This window comes from Eriocheir sinensis, unplaced genomic scaffold (assembly GCF_024679095.1).
Source record: "Eriocheir sinensis breed Jianghai 21 unplaced genomic scaffold, ASM2467909v1 Scaffold1271, whole genome shotgun sequence".
In the NCBI taxonomy this organism is placed as follows: domain Eukaryota; kingdom Metazoa; phylum Arthropoda; class Malacostraca; order Decapoda; family Varunidae; genus Eriocheir; species Eriocheir sinensis.
In genome coordinates this window covers 62,823-83,080 of record NW_026110597.1, presented here as the reverse complement: position 1 = coordinate 83,080, position 20,258 = coordinate 62,823, and the positions used below count along the sequence as shown (strand labels likewise).

Here is a 20,258-nt window from a genome sequence, read left to right as displayed (position 1 = left end):
CCTTTCAGTGTCCTCAAGTGACCTACAAAGGGAGGCTGGAGAGTTTATTGTGTGGCATCAGGAGAGCAAGACGCACCCCCCCCCTCCTCTCGTGTCCAGGGGGTAACTGCAACGCTCGCGTCTCCGCCTTGCACCACGTCGCACCCCACCCCCTGCCCACCCTACCTGGGGCCGCGCTCACTGAGCACACCAGACATTGCCTCCTTACTGCACACAAGCCACCTCACCTAAACACTTTTTCTATGATACTTACACCCGGATCCGCGTGGTCGACACGTCCGTTGGTGTAGGTTTCATAGAAAAGTTCACCATGTCTCAAAACCGAGGCAAGAAAAAGAAGCAGGAGGTGGAGGAGGAAGAAAAGACGGCAACTCCCACCACACTCCACCTCACCTGCAACAGCTGACCAGTCACATTCCTCACAACCCACGGACCTTCTGACCCTTGTGAAATGGATGGAGGAGACAAGGCTCAGGGACGAATCACGGAGACGACAAGAGGAGGAAGAGAGAAGACGGGAGGACAACGCAAGATTTGAACAACTTATAACCTTGCTGGCACCTCACAAGCAGTCCCCAACCCCGTCCTCGTCCCCCGGTGACACGGACGCCGCGGCAGCCGCGACCTCCCAGCCTCCCGCCCAGCCACATCTTCCACCACACAAACCTGCCGCTCAAACTCCACCGCCTCTCAAGCCCGATGCAACTTACCAGATCTTCCGGGAGTGGCGACGTCGTTGGCAGGATTATGCAACGATGGTGGATTTGTCTAGCCTACCGCAGGACAAACAACTTATCCAGTTACGTATGTGCCTGACCCTTGAAACACTACGAGTACTTGAGCACACCCTGCAGATACCTCCTTCCACAGACAAGCCTGTTCACGAGGTATTGGATGCTCTGGAGTCACACATCAAGGGCCTGCGGAACGAGGCATTACGTAGGAGAGAGTTGCTCAGCTGCAGGCAGTTGGAAGGGGAGTCATTTGCTGATTTTTACGTCAGGCTGCGACGCATCGCCGAGGAAGTTGACATATGTCCTGGCAAGTCATCCAAGTGCGAGGAAACCCAACTCAAGATGGTGATCGTGATGGGCATTCGGGATGAAGAGCTAGTTCAACGACTCATATCCCTGGACGACTCATGCTCTCTTCAGGAAGTCGTTAATACATGCCGCTCCTACGAGGCCGCCAGGTGCGCGACCACTGCTATTCGCGCCCCAGCAGAACGGGTGCGAGCCATATCACATCATCAGAAGAACAAGAAGCAGAAGAGTAGTAAGCAGTCTCCTCAGCACACGACAGCACCGAAGACAGTGGACACGTGCAAGAGCTGCGCAAGACAGCACGGTGCAGGACAGTGCCCAGCCGCTCAAAGCACCTGTCACTGCTGCGGTCGTCAGGGTCACTTTGCACGCACAGTCAAGTGTCCTGCTAACAACGCGCAGTGCCGCCTCTGTTCTCGGGTTGGACACTACGACTCCTGTTGCAAATCAGCGCAGAAGGAGCATCGCCAGAAGCCTAAACGAGGCGCTCCAAGTACTGACGGAGCTACCCCTGCCTCAAGCAAGCAGAACGACACGAAGCAGTACAGTTGTCGTCGTGTGGGATCTCCTTCCTGCTCCAACTCCAAGACGCCCCAGCACATCAGTGTCCTCCTCACGTACGGGGACGTGTCTTCACACCTGCAGATGATGCCTGACACAGGTGCTGACGTCTCAGTAATCGGCCCACAACACTTAAAGAGTCTAGGTATTCCACGGAGTCACCTACATCCTCCACCACAGACAACGACGTTGACGGCGGATGGTTCTGAAATGGCTCCTGCTCTCGGCACGTTCACGGCCACCCTTACCTTAGGCAAGCGGTTTTGCTCTGCCAGGATTCGAGTACATGAGGGCATCCAGACTCCACTCCTGTCTTATGGCCATTGCCAGGAGTTGGCCATCATCTCCAAAGACTTTCCAAAGCCAATTTTGGAAGTCAAGCACGTCAACAGATGTACAGAGCTCCCTGACTTCAGCACCACGTCACCTTCAGAAGCCAAGGTCTTCTTCCTGAAGGAGTTCCAGGATGTTTTGGTGGACAAGGCAGCTCTGGGATCCACACCACTGAAGACTATGGTGGGTCCGCCCATGAGGATTCATCTTAAGGAAGCCGCAGTACCATTCGCCATCCACACTCCTCGTCAGATCCCCCTGGCCTTTAAGGACCAAGTCAAGGAAGAACTCGACTCCATGGTGGCCCAAGGGATCATCAAGCCTGCCGGTGATGAACCTTCGGACTGGTGCCATCCGCTCGTCGCCGTTGCCAAGGCCAATGGAGGAGTACGTATCACCACTGACCTATCCAAACTTAACAAGCAAGTGTCCCGCCCAGCCCACCCGTCACCTACACCCTTTGCTGCCATTCGTAGCGTGGATCCCAAAGCTCGCTACTTCACGACGGTGGACGCTCTCTGCGGCTTCTGGCAGATCGAGTTAGCTGAGGAGGACCAGCACTTGACTACCTTCATAACACCCTACGGCCGGTTCCAGTACTGCAGGGGACCGATGGGCTTCGCGGCAACAGGCGACGCCTTTTGCCTTCGCGGTGACATGGCTCTTCAAGGTGTCAAGAATTGTGTCAAAGTGGTTGATGACGTTCTACTGTATGATGCAGACTACAGTACACACCTCCACCGCATTCACCAAGTACTCACCAGGTGCCGCGAGTTTGGGATCACACTCAACAAGGACAAGTTCGTGGTCGCCGCACCTGAGGTGAACTTCTGCGGCTTCAAGCTCTCTGAGGCTGGCATTGCGGCAGACCAGGAGAAAGTCATTGCGATCAGGGACTTTCCCACCCGGCTAACTTAACAGACCTCAGGTCGTTCATAGGTCTTGTCAATCAGTTAGCTGAGTTCACCCTGCCATCTCCTCTGCTGCACAACCTCTACGTCCTCTGCTGAGCCCCAAGAGACAGTTTCTGTGGACAGCGGATCATGACGAAGCCTTCCGCCGAGTCAAGACAGCGCTCTCCAGTCCACCAGTTCTCGCATCGTTTGATCCGGCCCTACCTACCATCCTACAGACAGATGCTTCACGCCTGTATGGAGTGGGGTTCGCATTACTTCAGGACCACGGCAGCGGTCATCTACGACTTGTCCAGTGTGGCTCTCGGTTTCCTTACCGATGCTGAAACCCGTTACGCCACCATCGAGCTGGAAATGCTCGCCGCTGTCTGGGCGATGGCCAAGTGCAGGTTTTACTTGGTGGGACTACAAAACTTCACTCTGATGACCGATCACCGTCCCCTGATACCCATACTGAATAACTACTCACTGGATGCCGTGGAAAACCCTCGCCTCCAGCGTCTTAAGGAGAAGATCTCGCCTTACCTCTTTACGGCAGTGTGGCGTGCAGGCAAGACACTTTGCATTCCTGATGCTTTATCTCGTGCCCCAGTCAGCCACCCTACGCCTGAAGACGAGGTACTGTGCACTGAAGCGGCAGTCTCCCTTAGGACCGTAGTAACCGTGAGGGCCGTCACAGCGACAGAGGAAGACGATGACAAGACCCTCGAGGAAATCCGTGCAGCAGCAAGAGCTGACCCTGCATATGTTCGTCTGCTCAACTGTGTGACTTCAGGGTTTCCTGCAAACCGCTATAACCTTCACAACTCCTTGCTCCCATATTGGAAAATACGGGACGAACTCTACGCCGACGGTGATCTCGTCCTCTATGGCGTGAGAGTTGTGGTTCCTGCCGCCCTACGTCGTCGTACCCTGACCCGCTTACATGACAGTCACCGGGGCGCTGAGGCAACTAAGCGACGGGCGAGTCAAACTGTCTTCTGGCCGGGAATCAACTCTGACATAGCAAACACAGTTCAAGCCTGTGAGCAGTGCCAGATTCTCCAGCCTAGCCAGCAGAAGGAACCTCTGCTGAATGACGACAACCCTACTAGACCCTTTGAATCTGTGTCGGCCGACTTTTTTGTCGTAGCAGGGAAGTCCTTCTTGGTCGTCGTCGACAGACTCTCAGGTTGGCCCGTTGTCGTCCCTTGTCATGGTGATACCACATCTGCCACTACCATCCGGATCTTCTGCCGCTACTTCCGAGAGGTTGGTGTTCCCCTTCGCCTGCGCACCGACGGAGGACCCCAGTTTACCAGCCAAGAGTTCCGGCACTTCATGGACCGATGGGGAGTCCGGCATGTAGTCACCTCCCCGCACTACCCACAGTCTAATGGTCATGCCGAGGCCGCAGTGAAGACCGTCAAACATCTCATAATGAAGGTAGCGCCCTCCGGCAATATTGACTGTGAAGAGTTCGACCGAGGTTTATTGGAACTTCGCAACACTCCCAACTTCACTGGACGCTCACCGGCCCAGATCCTCTTCGGACGTCCACTAAGATCTTGTGTCCCTGCCCACCGCACTCCTTCTCCGAGGACTGGCAGGCCAAGGCTGAAGACTGCGACCGCCGTGCAGCTGCCCGTGCCAAGGATTCTACAGCTCGGTACGACCAGCATGCCCACCCTCTTCCTAGGCTGAAGATTGGCCAGCACGTCAGGATCCAGGACCCGACATCCCACCGCTGGGACAAGGTCGGGGTCATTATGGGCATCGGCAGGTTGAGGACCTATGAAGTGCGTCTCCCTAGTGGCCGGGTGTATTGGCGGAATCGTCGCTTCCTCCGCCCTGTGCAGTATCCCAGTGAAGAGTCCCTTCCCCAGCGTGAGTCCGACGGTGATGACCCGCCTGCTGAGCCCCGTCGATCTGCAAGACTCCAGCGCAAGCAGTCCGCTCGAGATTGAAACTACGAGCGTGAAGGGGGGAGGGAGATGTATGATGGGAATTTGTATATCCATAGATGTATACATACTGTAAGATAGGATATACAGCGACGTCTGGCAACTCAGCCAGAGTCTGCCCATCTCAGTTGGCGCCCGGCTATCCTCACTGACGGAGAGGAGCCGTGTCTCTGTATTCCCTGTACCGTATTTTGTAGCAATAAGGACCTACTACTATACCTGGATCTTTCACTCATCCCTGATGTACTCCTGAAAGACTACGGAACTACACAACACAACCACCACCACCACTACTACTACTACTACTACTACTACTATTATTACTAAGGATATGACTACTAATACCAGTACCACTCAATCACCACTAACTGCCATCACTACCACTCCATCAAGCCCCCAGCCACACTTCCAGCTCCTAGTACTGCTGCTGCTAGTATTACATTGGCAACACAAGACCTGTAAGGGGGCGAGGGGCTGGACCGCGCCACAGTCCACTGGAGGCCACCGGTGACTTCCCAGCCACAGTAGTTCCCGTCCTCAAAGCTGCAGCGTAAGTTGTAGTCCTCTGAAGGGATGATGGAAACAGTGAAACATTAATGCCTTGACTGCGGATTTCCTACCAGAAGACCTCACCAAGCTACAGGAATGGAGCAAAATGTGGCTGCTACAATTCAGTGAAGTAAAATGTAAAGTCCTGCACCTTGGGAGGGGAAATCCAGCACACCAATACCACATGGGAAACACTCCACTCTCTCCCAGTCCCACAGAGGCAGAGAAAGTCCTGGGACTATATGAGGCATCTAGAGCTTGAGGGGTGAACATGCCAACATGGTGTATTTTGAGTTTTCGCCTGTTTCCGCTAGATGGAAGCACTGTGCAACCCTCTGTGAATATGAAAATGGGAAATTGGTCTCTATGGCCCAGTAGAAGGGTGGTGAGAGTAGCGTGTTCTGCCTGTCTGCAGAGTGTATGCAGTGCTGTATCAGGGCTTAAGGGCAAAGAGCATTAGTAAAACACTCATAAAACACCTAAATATGGAAATTTTGTTAGTTACATCATGTTCTTTTAATTTTCTGAGTTTGGATTAAATCAGACAATAAACAAGCATTAATAAAAAAACACTTTTTTTTTGTTGATAATTAACACAATTCCACACAAGCACTGATTCCACTGAATTTGTCTAACTGAAAACTTTTTATTGATGTATGATGATATGGTGATGTGCTTTTTCATTATTTTTGCTACGCATGACTTTGAAGGCCGGTAGCTCAAAACTAGGTATGTGTGTTGTTCGCCCCTTGAGCACTAGATGCCTCATATGTTACCGGGGTACCAGCAAAAGCCAAATCCGTGCCAAACGCAGCGGACGGGTTAAACTACTGAGCCTCGAGTTCTCCTTTTGACTGTATGATTGAGTGTCATTTTTTTCAGCAGTTTCTTGATGGCAGGAGTCTGTTGTGACCCTTCAAGAGAGGGCAAAGTGGGTTCCTGGATTCCAACTTTTGCTTTTCTAAGGAGTTGGGGTGAAAACTCCTTTATGACACGGAGGCAAAACTCTTTGAAGGCAAGACTCTCGTTGCTACCTACCACACAGAGCTTCATCTGAGTAGTCTCCACAGTCGTCCGTGAAGTCACACTTGGCTGCCTCCGGGTAACACGCTCCATTCTCACACTGAAGGTAGGAGTCTGGCAGCTCTGTGCAGTTCTGTGGCGGGCCACACTCACTGAGCCTCACTTCATCCACATGTATTGTCTCATTCTCCGCACCAGAGGTTGTTGCCTCAATGATAAAACTGAACGGTGAAGAGATTCGTCCAAGGGGCAGTGTGAGGCTTTGCCATTTTGCTGAGGAGGTCTGGCTGGTGAAGAGCAGCGTGAGGTCAGACCCCCCGTGGTCATAGTACACGTCAAGTCTAGGATCTGGAAAACAAAACATTTTAACCTCTTGATTGAGGATTTCCTACAGTCAGACCTCACCAAGCTACAGGAAGGGAACAAAAAGTGGCTGCTACAATTCAATGAAGATAAATGTAAAGTCCTGCACCTTGGGAGGGGATATCCAGCACACCAAAACCACATGGGAAACACTCCACCATCCACCACAGAGGCAGAGAAAGACCTGGGAGTATATGTTACCAGGCTACCAGTGAAGGCCAAATCTGTGCCAATTGCAGTGGACGGGTTAATGGGAACAGGTTCATTTGAGGACACATGACAAGCTGCGCATGGGCTCTGTGGTCTCCTTGACTCTGTGCTGGGTAAGGACCCATTATCCTGGACACAGGGCAGGTGCATCCAGGTTACCACAGCCTACCCTTCCCAGGTTTCCCCAGGTACCTATTCATCATCCACCCTGAAGGGGAGGATGAACAGTTGGGTGTGTCAGGCACCAACTCCTCTGGGGCAGGATCAAGGACAGGTCCGTGGATGTGCAGCTGGGCATGCTAACCACCACACCATGGACAGCTTCAGCATAATTCCCAGCTGTTTCCCAGTACAATCAGCTGTATTGCACAGAATGTTTACCAGCTCCAGAGGCCTGCAGGAGGTAGCCCATGTACAGCATGCAGGAGTGGGAGGTTGGCTGTTGCTGATGGCGCGTGATGATGCGCGGCTTGTTGACGACCAGCCCGTCTTTGGTCTCCACCCTCAGGTAAGTCTCATGTGGCATGGCCTCTGGATCAGGGTCTGGAAAAAGGATGAAAAAAATATCAAACATGGTTTCCTAAAGATTTTGTTACAGGTGTAGTGCTGATCATCCTGAGCAGCAGCCACACCACAGGGCAGCACACACAGTCCATCACCGGAGAAAAGGGGAAGAAAAATAATTCCAGGATGAAGATAATAAACTTTAAATAAATGTGAACAATTATATTTAGGTTAAAAGCTAACACATCAGAAATATGTGAGCAGGACACTGAAAATTGACAAACCATAATGTCTCCTCCACCAGTAACGGCTGTTGTCCTCCGCTGTCTCCACCTGCTGCCAACCACACATGTCTGCATAGAAGAAGCAGGTGGCACACACATCCTCATCCTCACCTCCATAGCACTGGAGGATGTAGTCACACACCTGCCACAGAGAGAGTTGCAGGGCTGGTAACAAGGAAAGTGGGGCTTGCCAAATCTATCTATCTATCTATCTATCTACCCATATCTCCGACGCCTTGCCCCCTCGCAGGAACTTCCCTCCAGGGGGTGGGCACGGCAGAAGTGTCTCCATCTCTCCCTGTTTTGGCACTCCTTCTCAGCACATTCAATCCTGCTACTTCCAACTCTCTCTCCCCAATACTCACTCACCCTACTGATCCATTTCACAGGTGGTCTTCCCCTCCCTCAATCCTTCCCTCATACTCTCTTCACGAATTCATTCTCCCCCATTCTCATCATGTGTCCAAACCAGCCAAATCTTTAATGTCAATTTTTATAGACCTTTTTATGGCACCTTTGATTCATATGCAACACAACTAAGCAAAAATCAAACATGAATTGAGTTTCCTCCTGACCATATCATGCATAGAACTGATGAGATGAACAGCCAGTGTGACAGAGTGCCAACACAGAAATGATACAAGACAGGGCAGACAGAGGAGCCGGGTACAAAGAGAAATTATAGCGTCTGCCAGTGCCTGATGGAGCGCACCGGCCAACACCGGGCAGAGGGTGTTGGGCAAGGCCTCTGCTCTGAGGTGAACCAGCCATGACTGAAGGTGATGATGATGACCACTATCACCTTCCATTCATTGTTTTTCTATCAGGCATGATATAAGGGACCTTTTCATGGTACGTGGGTGAATAGCACCTCCTTGAGCAGGCCGGGGGACAGAGAGTGGGTTAAGGTCACCTTCTGCTGGGGTATCTTTTGGCCGGAATTACAGAGGAAGTAGGTGTTGCTGCTGTTGGCGGTGCAGGGCCATGCAGAGAGGTCAAGGTCATCCACGGCCACCACGTTGCTGCTGCCCTCCACGCCCTGCACGTCCAGGCTCAGCCAGTGTTGTGGGGACACTCTGAGGTTAATCTGCAGAGGAAAAAGAATCTTTATTACACTTTTCTGAGTGCATTCTTTTCTGCTTCTGGTGCAGATGTTCTTGAAGGAAAAAAGGGAAGTTTCACATCATGTATATAAACTTCTGTGTGTGTGTAAAGGCATACAGAAAAGAAATTTTTTCATTGTCAAGTTTCTATCACTAAAAGGAAATTCACAAATAAATATTTTCTAAACAGAAACAGTGTTGATTTACATAGATTTACATAGAAAATCAGACCACACAGACCCCATGGTCCAGACTTGGTGGTCTGTCCTTAAACCTAAGTGATTTTACATTAATCCGAAGACTCCAAAACGTTGCATTTCTACTCTAGTTGATATTAAGTTGAAGGAAGTGACGGTCGAGCTTATTTTTGAAGGAGTCAATCGTGTTACACTGGACCACTGACGGTGGAAGCTTATTCCATTCTCGCACTACAACGTTGGTGAAGAAAAATTTGGTGCAGTCTGAATTTACTTGTCTACATCTGAGTTTTACGCCATTGTTCCTCGTGCGCAAAGTGTCATCGATCATAAACAATGTTGATCTGTCTACATTCGTGAAACCATTAAGTATTTTAAAACATTCGATCAGTTTTCCTCGGAGGCGACGTTTCTCAAGAGAGAACATGTTAAGGGTAGAAAGCCTTTCTTCGTAGGATTTGTTGCGCAAGGAAGGGATCATTTTCGTTGCCCGACGCTGAACACCTTCTAATTTAGCAATATCCTTTGCATGGTGGGGAGACCAAAACTGTACCGCATATTCCAAGTGGGGTCTGACTAAGCTGTTGTAGAGCGGGAGTATTACATCTTTATTCTTGAATACAAAGTTTCTTTTAATGAAGCCCAACATTCTGTTCGCTTTATTTGCTGCATCGATGCATTGCTGTGAGAATTTGAGGTTTGACGCGATTTTGACCCCCAAGTCTTTGACGCATTGAACGCTTTTGAGTTTAACGCCGCGCATTTCGTATTCGAACTTCTTATTCCTCATTCCAACTTGAAGGACCTGGCACTTGTCTACGTTAAAGGGCATCTCCCATCTATCCGACCAAGCTGAAATTTTGTGCAAATCCTCTTGGAGGCTTTGCCTGTCTTCGTCAGTGAGAACCGAGTTGCCAATCTTTGTGTCGTCTGCAAATTTACTAATGCGGTTATTGAGTCCAACATCCACGTCGTTGATGTAAATAATGAAGAGCACTGGGCCATTGACCGAGCCCTGAGGGACGCCACTAGTGACAGGCGCCCACTCTGAGTTAAATCCGTCGATCACTACTCTTTGTTGTCTGTTGCTCAACCAATTCGCGATCCATTGGTTTACTTGACCGTCAATACCTATTTGCTTTAATTTGTAAAGTAATTTATGATGCGGGACTTTATCAAACGCTTTCTGGAAATCAAGATAGACTACGTCCAGTGATTTGGTTACGTCATAAACAGTGAAGAGGTCGTTATAAAAGGTTAATAGGTTTGATAGACAGGATCTTTTGTTTCGGAAGCCATGTTGTGAGTCCCCAATCAATGAGTGGCTTTCAAGGTAATTCACAATTTTGTCTCTAATTATGCCCTCAAGTAGCTTACCTACAACCGAAGTTAGACTGATGGGCCTGTAATTACCTGGTACTTTTTTGTCTCCTTTCTTGAAAATCGGTGTCACGTTAGCCTTTTTCCAATCTGAAGGGACGATGCCTTGTCGCAAGGACATATTGAATACGGTTGTGAGGGAGGAGAGTATTTCGCTCTTTGTTTCTTTCAGCAGAGTTGGATATACTTTGTCAGGTCCAGGACTTTTATTTGTTTTAAGTGAATGGAGAGCTTTAAGGACTTCATCGGTTGTTATTTCAAAATTAGGCAATGCATGCTCGAGATTTACAATAGTACTGGTGTTGGTGGTAGCGAGAGGAGGACTGTTAGTATTAAACACCGAGGAAAAGTAATTGTTTAAGAGGTTTGCAATGTGTTGGCTGTCAGTCACTAGTGCACCGTCGCTGTTTGTTAAAGGTCCAATACCACTTTTGATAGCCTTTCTGTTGTTTATATAACTGAAGAAAGATTTCGGATTATTTTTACAGTTGGCTGCAATATTTTCTTCGTATCTACGCTTTGCCTGACCTACTAGTCTTTTTACTCGTCGCCTGGCATCATTATAAAGTCTAATGTTTTCGGGCGTGCTTTGTTCTTTCTTTAACCTGTAAAACAATTTTCTCTCATTGACTGATTGTTTAATTTCGCTATTAAACCACGGTGGGCTTTTATTAGTGTTAATTCGCTTCTCGCACAAGGGGACGAATGTGTTCTGCTGAGTGAGTAAGTAATTTTTAAAACTTATCCAGGCTTCCTCTACGTTGCCGTCATCTGATAGTTGTATTTCTGTTAGTTTTTGTCGGATTTCTACGAAGTTAGCTCTTTTGAAATTGGGCACCTTTACTTTATTTTCAGTCACTGATGATTGAGCTTTAATGTCGACGCGCACTAATTTATGATCGCAAGAACCGAGGTGTTCTCCTACCGTGACACTACTGACTAGGTTATCTTGGGTTGTTATAACAAGGTCGAGTATATTATTTTGTCGAGTTGGCTCAGAAACCATTTGGCTTAGATAATTTTCTTCTAGAAATTCGATCATTCTATGTGACTCGCCTTCTGTACCTGACAGTGTCGCCCAGTCGATATGGGGGAGGTTAAAGTCTCCTAATATCAGTGAGTCGCTGTTATTAAGTGACTGCCTTAAGACGCTGTACATTTCAAGGTCGTCATCGAGTGATTGCCCGGGAGGCCTGTAGGTGACAGATATATTTAAGTTGACTTTTGCAATGTTTACACGCACGCACAAATGTTCAACGTTACTGTTTCCCGGTGTTTTGTCAGTGGGTTGCAAATAGCTTTTGACATAAAGGGCGACGCCACCGCCTCTACGGTTTACACGATCTTTGTTGAAGAGTCTGTAGCCATCTATGTTGTATTCGGAACTTAAATCAATATTTGTGGTGTCGATAAATGTTTCGGTTATAGCAATTATGTCAAAATTTTCTGTTAAAGCAAGACATCTCAGTTCATCAAATTTGTTTCTTAGGCTACGCGCATTGAAAGGCCAAGGGAGCTGTCCAGCTCCTTGAGGACCATGGTGGCCTCCGGCTCATGGGACTTCACCTGCAGGCTCCCCACCTGGCAAAGGCCAAAGGAGCTTCAGTATGCACCTCACAGTGAAGCCATCCCTCAGGATCACAGAGGAAGTCTCTCATCAAACACCCGCCCCGGCACGGGCCTGACAACCTAGCTTACCTTTTCTCCGTACATGTGGACCCAGAAGGAGAAGCAGGAGTCTTTCTCGGTGGCAAACACTTCAGAGAGCATTGTTGCCGATGCTGCGTCGCTGCTTTGGTCATAGAAGTACAGGTAGTGGCCGTAAGGAGTGCCTGTTGTGTGGTTGTACGGCGGGGCATGGCCATAGACGGGGGCCAGGGCTGGGTCATCAGTCACACGGCCTGCAGGACCAAAGGGATTCTTAAGACTTTCTGGTTATTCCCTTTCAAAGTTGTCTCAAGTGAATTGATTTTCTTCTGTGGTTTGTCTTCCCTTGAGATGTGACCTGTTAGCTGAGCACCTCTGTTGGCAGCATTACCTCACCTGACCAGGGCATCACACAGCTCAGGGGGTGGGAGGAGGAGGAGGAGGAGGAGGAGGCAGAGGAGGAGGAGGAGGAGGCTGCAGCTTTGGGCAATGTGGAAGAAATCATTTATGGTTATTGTATGAAGAATTTCCCTTGCTTGACCTGTTTCAGCCTCGTGACCCTTTCCCAAACACGACCGAGGCGAGGTTAGTGTACGTGTGTTTTTCCAAACCACTTGACATCATTCAACATAACCTGCTTAGGGAGGTTAAATAATGACATTGCTTCCACTCTTTGGTTTCTGGTTCACGTTTGGCCTTGTGGTGTCACGCGATGGGCGGCCCACGGGAAGGCACCTGTTGGCTACCCCGGCATTAGCAGAGTATTACATACATTTCTCTCTCTCTCTCTCTCTCTCTCTCTCTCTCTCTCTCTCTCTCTCTCTCTCTCTCTCTCTCTCTCTCTCTCTCTCTCTCCTAGTCCCTGCACCAACCGTTTGTCCACTTGGCTGCCTTCATGTTCTCCCAGAGGCAAGAGTTGGCCTCAAAATCATAGGTCACCGGGGAGGGACAGGCGCTGGGGCTCACCATCATATCATCTATGGCCACAATCCCGCTGGTGGGCCGCACAGTTGCCCGGAACTCCACCTGCCACACACCCACAGCAAGCACTGACAACCTGTGTGAAGGGAAAGGCAAAGTTGGGTATTTTTTTCTGGCGGGAATTTTTTGGGGCAGGCTTTTTTTCCTACATTTTTTGTTTAGTGGTCTTTTTTTCCTACATTTTTTGTTTAGCGGTCTTTTTTTCCTACATTTTTTGTTTAGCGGTCTTTTTTTCCTACATTTTTTGTTTAGCGGTCTTTTTTTCCTACATTTTTTGTTTAGTGGTCTTTTTTTCCAACATTTTTTGTTTAGTGGTCTTTTTTTCCTACATTTTTTGTTTAGTGGTCTTTTTTTCCTACATTTTTTGTTTAGTGGTCTTTTTTTCCTACATTTTTTGTTTAGTGGTCTTTTTTTCCAACATTTTTGTTTAGTGGTCTTTTTTCCAACATTTTTTGTTTAGTGGTCTTTTTTTCCTACATTTTTTGTTTAGTGGTCTTTTTTTCCAACATTTTTTGTTTAGTGGTCTTTTTTTCCTACATTTTTTGTTTAGTGGTCTTTTTTTCCTACATTTTTTGTTTAGTGGTCTTTTTTTCCTACATTTTTTGTTTAGTGGTCTTTTTTTCCAACATTTTTTGTTTAGTGGTCTTTTTTTCCTACATTTTTTGTTTAGTGGTCTTTTTTTCCTACATTTTTGTTTAGTGGTCTTTTTTCCAACATTTTTGTTTAGTGGTCTTTTTTCCAACATTTTTGTTTAGTGGTCTTTTTTTCCTACATTTTTTGTTTAGTGGTCTTTTTTTCCAACATTTTTTGTTTAGTGGTCTTTTTTTCCAACATTTTTTGTTTAGTGGTCTTTTTTTCCTACATTTTTTGTTTAGTGGTCTTTTTTTCCTACATTTTTTGTTTAGTGGTCTTTTTTTTCCAACATTTTTTGTTTAGCGGTCTTTTTTTCCAACATTTTTTGTTTTAGTGGGCTTTTTTTTTTGGCAGACTTTTTTCCTATATTTTGTTTTGTTTTGTTGCCCTTGAGCTGCTTCTACAAAACCCGCTACAGCTGTGCGTGGCCTCTCACCCCCGTCACCTCGGCCCTGAAGTCTGTGGGGCTGGTAACCATCACCTGGGACACAGGCTACAGACTCTGTAGGAGTAGAGGGCCTCTGCACTGTTCATTTGTATAAGCATAAAGAAGACTTGCTTGCATGTAAGGTATGACTTGAGGTTCAAAGTTATGGTATGATGTGTACCAGTACAGTAAAGATACGTTGTAAATGAACAGTGCTACAGTAGCATATATATATATCCTCAGGCACAAGGTATAGTGAACCATTAACCCTTTAACGCACCAAAAGTTTAATAAGTTTCTCTTTCCACTGCGACATCCATCTGGGGCTCCCTAGGGGGCCTTGTGGAATGGCCTCACCGTGCGGCGAAAAATTTGATCATGTTATCGATTTCATTCACCCACGAGTTTTCTTTTTTCCTGGCATTATTATATATCGTTGGTTTTGGAAGAGATTATTCTGCCTTGTGAAAGAAAAAACATCAACAAATGCAAATAAATAGTGAAGTTTACCGACCATGAAAAAAAAAAATTTAAAGGGACGACAGCCACGCTCTCAGGCTGCCTGCTGAGAGGCAGCTAAACCACGGACAATTATCACTTCAAATCCAACGTCACGAGAGTTGACAATTAGTTTATTTCCAGAGCTGGGCACTTCCGTACCTCTGTCCGCACCTCCGCTCCTCCGGACCTGCGGACCTTTAAACGAGGTGCGGAGGTCCGAAGTGCGGAAGTAACAGGTGCGGAACGGCAGTATTTTAAGTCCGTACCTCCGCACCTGAGGTTTTCAAGGATAAAAAAAATGAAAACGACAAACAGTCCGCGCTCTGCAGTAATACTTCCGGTCGTTTACGCGGTCTGTGCTGCAGGGCATGTTTTCCCGCCACTTGAGTGACGTCACTCATTCAGATTTACGGCCCGGTTCAAAATATACCGTTTGTCGTCCGTCTTAAAGGAAGTGCGTCATCAATGACAACACCACGTGCACGGATAGCAAGAACCCAAGGTGTTGGTTTCCTTACGTCGAGACACACGTGTCCTGTTGCCATATTGTACAAAACTGGGAATGAAAGAAACGGTCACATTATTAAAACAATGTCGCTTAGATTACCACTTTTAATTACTGCGTATCAACCTTTATATTGGAAGAAAAAGGACTTCATAGCTATCATTATCAGAGCAGTGAACTGGCGTATGGTGAAGGTATGGCAACAGTCTCACAGATTTAAAACATGATAATTTAAATTTAGACAAGATTTAAATTTAAAAGCACAAGGTATGACGGTGACGTCACTGATGACGTACGCTCTTGCATGAGTAACTGATGACAAACGGAGCAGTCTGAACCGGCCCTCCTCTCTCTCTCTCTCTCAACAAACAAAGACACGCGATTAAACAGACACGGAAACATATATCAAATATAGTGTACATACATGCAATTAACCGTGCCAGTTATTCTTATTTTCCTGATTATTATTATTATTATTATTATTATTATTATTATTATTATTATTATTATTATTATTATCTTTATTATTTTATTGATATTGTGGCAGACAGAGCCGAGTAGCAAAGTTCTCACTTGTGGTCACGAGAACATGTGGTCAACATTATTTGAACAACATGTGGTCACGAGAATGTAACAACATGAAGGAACAAGGTTTAGAGCCGTTACCTCTCTCTCTCTCTCTCTCTCTCTCTCTCTCTCTCTCTCTCTCTCTCTCTCTCTCTCTCTCTCTCTCTCTCTCTCTCTCTCTCTCTCTCTCTCTCTCTCTCTTTCATATACATACATACATACATACATGCATTTATACATACATATTACATACATACATACATACAGGCAGTCAGCAACAACTAACACACACACACACACACACGCTGTTTCCGGGGTACGGTGTGACCATTTTATTATTAAACAGGCTGTGACCAGGCTACATTAATTTTATTTTTTCCGCCACTTGGGAGTGACGTCACTCCTTCCGGTTTGAGCATGTTCCTGCCAATGCCTACGATGCCTACGTCCGTTACCATGGTATAAAAGCCGATTTACCGCCTTGGGGCCCCCATTCCTCTAGTATTTCTCGCTCTGCTGACAACTCACACGCTAGTACGTGTCTTGCCCGGGACTCTAAGCAGAGAAAGTAAGCCCAAAGCTCTGGAAGCACTGCAACAGTTACTTACGAAGTTACTGTGCTTACTGTTTAGTTTTGCCATGGATAAATACGTTACGGTTACAAAAATTGGTCAGGATACGGTCAGAACCAGCACGCCTGCACCCACAACCAGTACCCCATCGTTGCTGGATACGTCAGACGTTGCCTTGTCTCAACTTTCTGAAGTGTCCCGGTTGTCTGACGCAGAGCTGGACTCTCCCAGCTATCCATAGAAGGCATGGAGGATAATGAGACTGAGGAGGATCAGAGGAAGAGGCAGGAGGGCACCCGACAGCTCAAGTCTTTGCTGTAAGACCTTGGAAAGTAAGTAAAATTTATTTAACTAATCTATTTAATTTTTTTTCTCGTTTTTTTACCATTTTAATGTAACTATTTGAACTTGATATTTTATACGTTACTCTTAATAAGTTAAAGTTCTTATCGCATCGTGTCAATTAAAACATTTAAACATTTTTTTAGGTTCTTTGTCTTTGACTCTTACGTCAAGACAGAGAAAGACACTCAAGAGGGGAAGGTTGTCCACACTGGGAGAGCTCGTTGTCAGGAGAAGACCTGTCTGGAGAAAGGGGGGAAGGCTGCCAGCTACACCTACACCACCAGGAGCAAGGGGAACCTTAAAAAGCATTATGAGAAAGTAAGTAAATAATATCTAAATAAGTGCCTACTGCCTGCCTACAGTGCCTACTGCCTGCCTACAGTGCTTACTGCCTGCCTACAGTGCTTACTGCCTGCCTACAGTGCTTACTGCATACAAAATTTCAAAATACAATTTTTTTTTAAATAAGTAATATTTTTATTTTATTTTCTTGTTCTCAGATGCACCGTGCCATGCTTCCGAGTGTCAGGGCGGCCTTTGAAGGGGTGAGCAAGAGAGGCCGTTCCAAGGCCAAAGAGGACGAGCTCCCCGCCAAGAGGGGTGGTCGCCAGCTCTGCATGGAGGAGTCCTTTAGCTGGAAGGACAGGGTGACCCCAGAGTTGCTTAGGAAGACTTGCACCAGGTATAGTAAAAGAAACACTTTTAAGTTCTAATAATAATTTGAATTTCTAATAATCAATAATTTTTAAAAATCGATTTCAGGTGGTTCATTGACACTATGATGCCCTTGAGCCTCATAGATCACCCCACCACCAGGCACTTCTTCAGCCTCCTGTCGCCGGAGTTTTCCGCGCCATCCAGGAGGACCCTGGGGAGACATTGACCAGGCCTGGGCCACTGCCAAGTCGGACCTCTCTAACGCGCTGTATGAGGCCAGCTACGTCGCCACAACAGCCGACAGCTGGACGGCGCACAACAGGGCCTTCATTGGCATGACGTGCCACTGGATCGGCCAGAATCTCCGCCGCCAACGTGGCACATTAGCGTGCAAGGAGATCAAGGTAATTACAAAAAGAAGAAAAAAAGTTAACACTTTTTTATATACCAGTGAATATATTGTGATTGTATTTTATTCAATGGTAATGTTAAACTAAGTACTATATTAACTAACATCAGTTATCTTTAAAAATGCTATCATTAACAAAACACTATATATTTATTATTCTTTTCCAGGAGAAGCAGACTAATGTGGTCCTGGCGCAGGCCATCTATGACACCCACCAGGAGTTTGGCCTGGGGAACAAGGTGGTAGCCACTACCACGGACAACGGCACCAACTATGTGGCTGCCTTCAAGTACTTCGGTGCAGGCGATGTGCCTGTGGAGGGAGAGGAGGAGCAGGATCCTGAGGTGGTGGTTGGCCAGCCTGCAAACCTGCATGCCCAGCTGAAGGAGGTGGTTCCTGCTATGATTAAGCTGCCCAAACACTACAGATGTAGGTATGTATGTTTTGTTTTCTGTGATAAGTTATTTGATAACAGTTAAAACGTTAAAGTTTTGAAACAAGAAAGTGTATAAACGTCAGAAGTTAAAAAGCTTTAAAAGTTTTTTTAATTCAGTGCACACACCCTCAACCTTATAGCCACTGCCGACGTCCACTCTGTGCCTGGATGGAACCAAGGCTTTAGGGCGCCATTCACAAAGGCTGCTGCAAAAGCCCAGGGGACTTGGAACCTGCAGAACCGCAGTTCTGTGGTGACCAACTCCATCAAGGAGAAGACTGGGAGGAAGCTGAAAACCTTCTGTGTTACTCGGTAAGAATCCATCAAGAATATTTAAGAGATAATGTTGTTTGAGTCAACAATAGAATGGCTTAAAATATTTGGTTACTTCTTACTTGTTTCAGTTGTTTGTAATTAATTTACATTTACAAAGGTGGAACTCCTACTATGATGCTATCCAGAGCCTGATGGACGTCCTCTCCAACCCAGAGAAGATGCGGGCGTTGAATGAGATCCTCAGCAAGGGAGGGGCGGCGACGTTTAACGAGATGGATAAACATGTGAGTGAAATTAATTAAAGTACTTATTGTATGCTTTTCTATAACGTTTATTGGTTATTTATAAAAGTTGACTACATCATGTGCAACTTTTCAGATTTAATTAGAATAAATAAATAAAATTTTAAACTTTCCTTGTAGGTTCTCTCTGAGTACCTGAAGGTCATGCAGCCTGTGGCAGAGTGCCTCGACAGCCTACAATCCGAGACCAACGCCTACATGGGCACCTTGATGCCTGCCTTACAGCTAATGCAGTTTCAGCTGGAGAGGCTGAAAGTTGACAGGTAAGAAACTTATTTCTTTGACATAGCTACAACATTCGTAACAAAAGCTACGTAGTCAATAGTATACTTGTTTAAATATATATTTTCAAAAATTTCAATGTTCTTTACAGGAACCTGCAGTTTGCTCTACCGCTAGTGTCGGCACTACTTGGGAAAGAGGGGAGTGGCAAAGGCTGTTACGGCAGGTTTGCTGACCAGCTTCAGGACGCCGATATCCTGATGGCCACTGCGCTCCACCCCCACTACACCATGTCCCTGGTGCGGCACTTCAATCCTGACCAGGCAGCCAACATCCAGGGCCGTATCGTCAGGGAGGTGAAGGAAATTGTGGGCACAGAGCTGGAGAGGCAGCCTGAGGAGAGGAAGGAAAGGGTGGACAAGTTCCACCTTCTGCTCTCCAGTGCCACAGTCCCTGAGGTGAGGTACCAGGAAGAAGTGGAGGAGACAATTGTAAAAACACTAGAAGACTGGAAAAGGGAGATGGTGGACATCCCCCTCAGCCCCAACCTGTTCCCCGCCCGCTACAGGGATGCCTGGCTGGACCTCTTCAAGAGGTACAACACCCCTCTCCCGAGCTCTGCTGCTGTAGAGAGGCTGTTCAGCTCTGCGGGAGATATCTTGCGGGCTAAAAGGTCCAGCCTCAGCAACGTGAACTTCGAGCAGCTGGTGTTTGTAAGGGGCAACATGCACCTCCTGGACTACAAGGATGTGGGGCAGCAGCACATGGAGGAGGAGCAAGACTTGTAAATTATAATGAACTTGTGAATCATTTTTATACCTAGTCATTTGTGAAAGATACATATAGTAAACTGAATCAGCAACATATCTTTCCTTATTCCCATATCTTCTCTTCCTCTTTTGAATGATATTAACCGGAATTTTCTGTGTTGCATGTGTACTGAGGTATGATAATTATGATGAGTGTAAAAGTAGTTGCTTTACTTCAGGTGGTGGAGATTCTATGCGTTAAAATGACAATAATGATAACAAAAATAATGGTAATAATAATAATAATAATAATGATAATAATAATGCTGCTGCAGTATTGCCTTGTATTTCTTTTTTTTAAGGTACGGACTAGATTTTTCAGGCGCGCTTTAATAGTTTTGGGTACGGTACCGGAGGTGCGGAGGTGCGGTACCGGAACGAGTGAAAAAATTTTAGGCGCGGAAGTACAGGTACGGACTATATGTGTTTCGAGGTGCGGAGGAGCGGTACCGGACTACCCGATATCCAGTAACGCGCCCAGCTCTGTTTATTTCATAGGTCTAGCTTGGATCTTTGACGTAAAAAATTTGACGTGATTCTGAAAGATACTTTATTTTTGCAG

The 20,258-nt window shown here is 46.9% G+C and overlaps 3 protein-coding genes across 3 annotated transcripts; 2 read left to right on the top strand and 1 right to left on the bottom strand.

Moving 5' to 3' along the window:
- Positions 1–310: 310 nt before the first annotated feature.
- On the top strand, positions 311–2,855 carry LOC126989720 (uncharacterized). Its single transcript, XM_050848333.1, has 2 exons — positions 311–367; positions 573–2,855. The coding sequence occupies exons 1-2, from the start codon at positions 311–313 to the stop codon at positions 2,853–2,855; spliced, it is 2,340 nt and encodes a 779-aa protein (XP_050704290.1).
- A 2,316-nt stretch (positions 2,856–5,171) lies between these two features.
- LOC126989719 (apical endosomal glycoprotein-like) lies at positions 5,172–16,126 on the bottom strand. Its single transcript, XM_050848331.1, has 10 exons — positions 16,115–16,126; positions 14,105–14,149; positions 12,927–13,080; positions 12,106–12,308; positions 11,902–11,988; positions 8,641–8,814; positions 7,728–7,869; positions 7,321–7,482; positions 6,382–6,714; positions 5,172–5,359 (listed from the first exon to the last, which is right to left on the bottom strand). The coding sequence occupies exons 1-10, from the start codon at positions 16,124–16,126 to the stop codon at positions 5,172–5,174; spliced, it is 1,500 nt and encodes a 499-aa protein (XP_050704288.1).
- Positions 16,127–17,473: 1,347 nt separating this feature from the next.
- Positions 17,474–20,190, top strand: LOC126989717 (uncharacterized). The gene is made up of 6 exons (XM_050848329.1): positions 17,474–17,646; positions 17,819–18,084; positions 18,205–18,399; positions 18,521–18,647; positions 18,786–18,928; positions 19,039–20,190. The coding sequence occupies exons 1-6, from the start codon at positions 17,578–17,580 to the stop codon at positions 19,673–19,675; spliced, it is 1,437 nt and encodes a 478-aa protein (XP_050704286.1). The 5' UTR covers positions 17,474–17,577; the 3' UTR covers positions 19,676–20,190.
- The last annotated feature ends 68 nt before the right edge of the window (positions 20,191–20,258 follow it).

Excerpts from the sequence above, each read along its gene's own strand:
- LOC126989720 (XM_050848333.1), top strand. The coding sequence starts at position 311 with ATGTCTCAAAACCGAGGCAAGAAAAAGAAGCAGGAGGTGGAGGAGGAA. Across the intron at positions 368-572 it reads TGGAGGAGGAAGAAAAGACG|TCCCCAACCCCGTCCTCGTC; the intron begins GCAACTCCCACC and ends CCTCACAAGCAG.
- LOC126989719 (XM_050848331.1), bottom strand. Across the intron at positions 8,815-11,901 it reads CCCTTGGCCTTTCAATGCGC|ATTAACCTCAGAGTGTCCCC; the intron begins GTAGCCTAAGAA and ends TTTCCTCTGCAG. Across the intron at positions 6,715-7,320 it reads CCTGCAGGCCTCTGGAGCTG|ATCCTAGACTTGACGTGTAC; the intron begins GTAAACATTCTG and ends TTTGTTTTCCAG.
- LOC126989717 (XM_050848329.1), top strand. The coding sequence starts at position 17,578 with ATGACGTGCCACTGGATCGGCCAGAATCTCCGCCGCCAACGTGGCACA. Across the intron at positions 17,647-17,818 it reads TAGCGTGCAAGGAGATCAAG|GAGAAGCAGACTAATGTGGT; the intron begins GTAATTACAAAA and ends ATTCTTTTCCAG. Across the intron at positions 18,400-18,520 it reads AAAACCTTCTGTGTTACTCG|GTGGAACTCCTACTATGATG; the intron begins GTAAGAATCCAT and ends ACATTTACAAAG.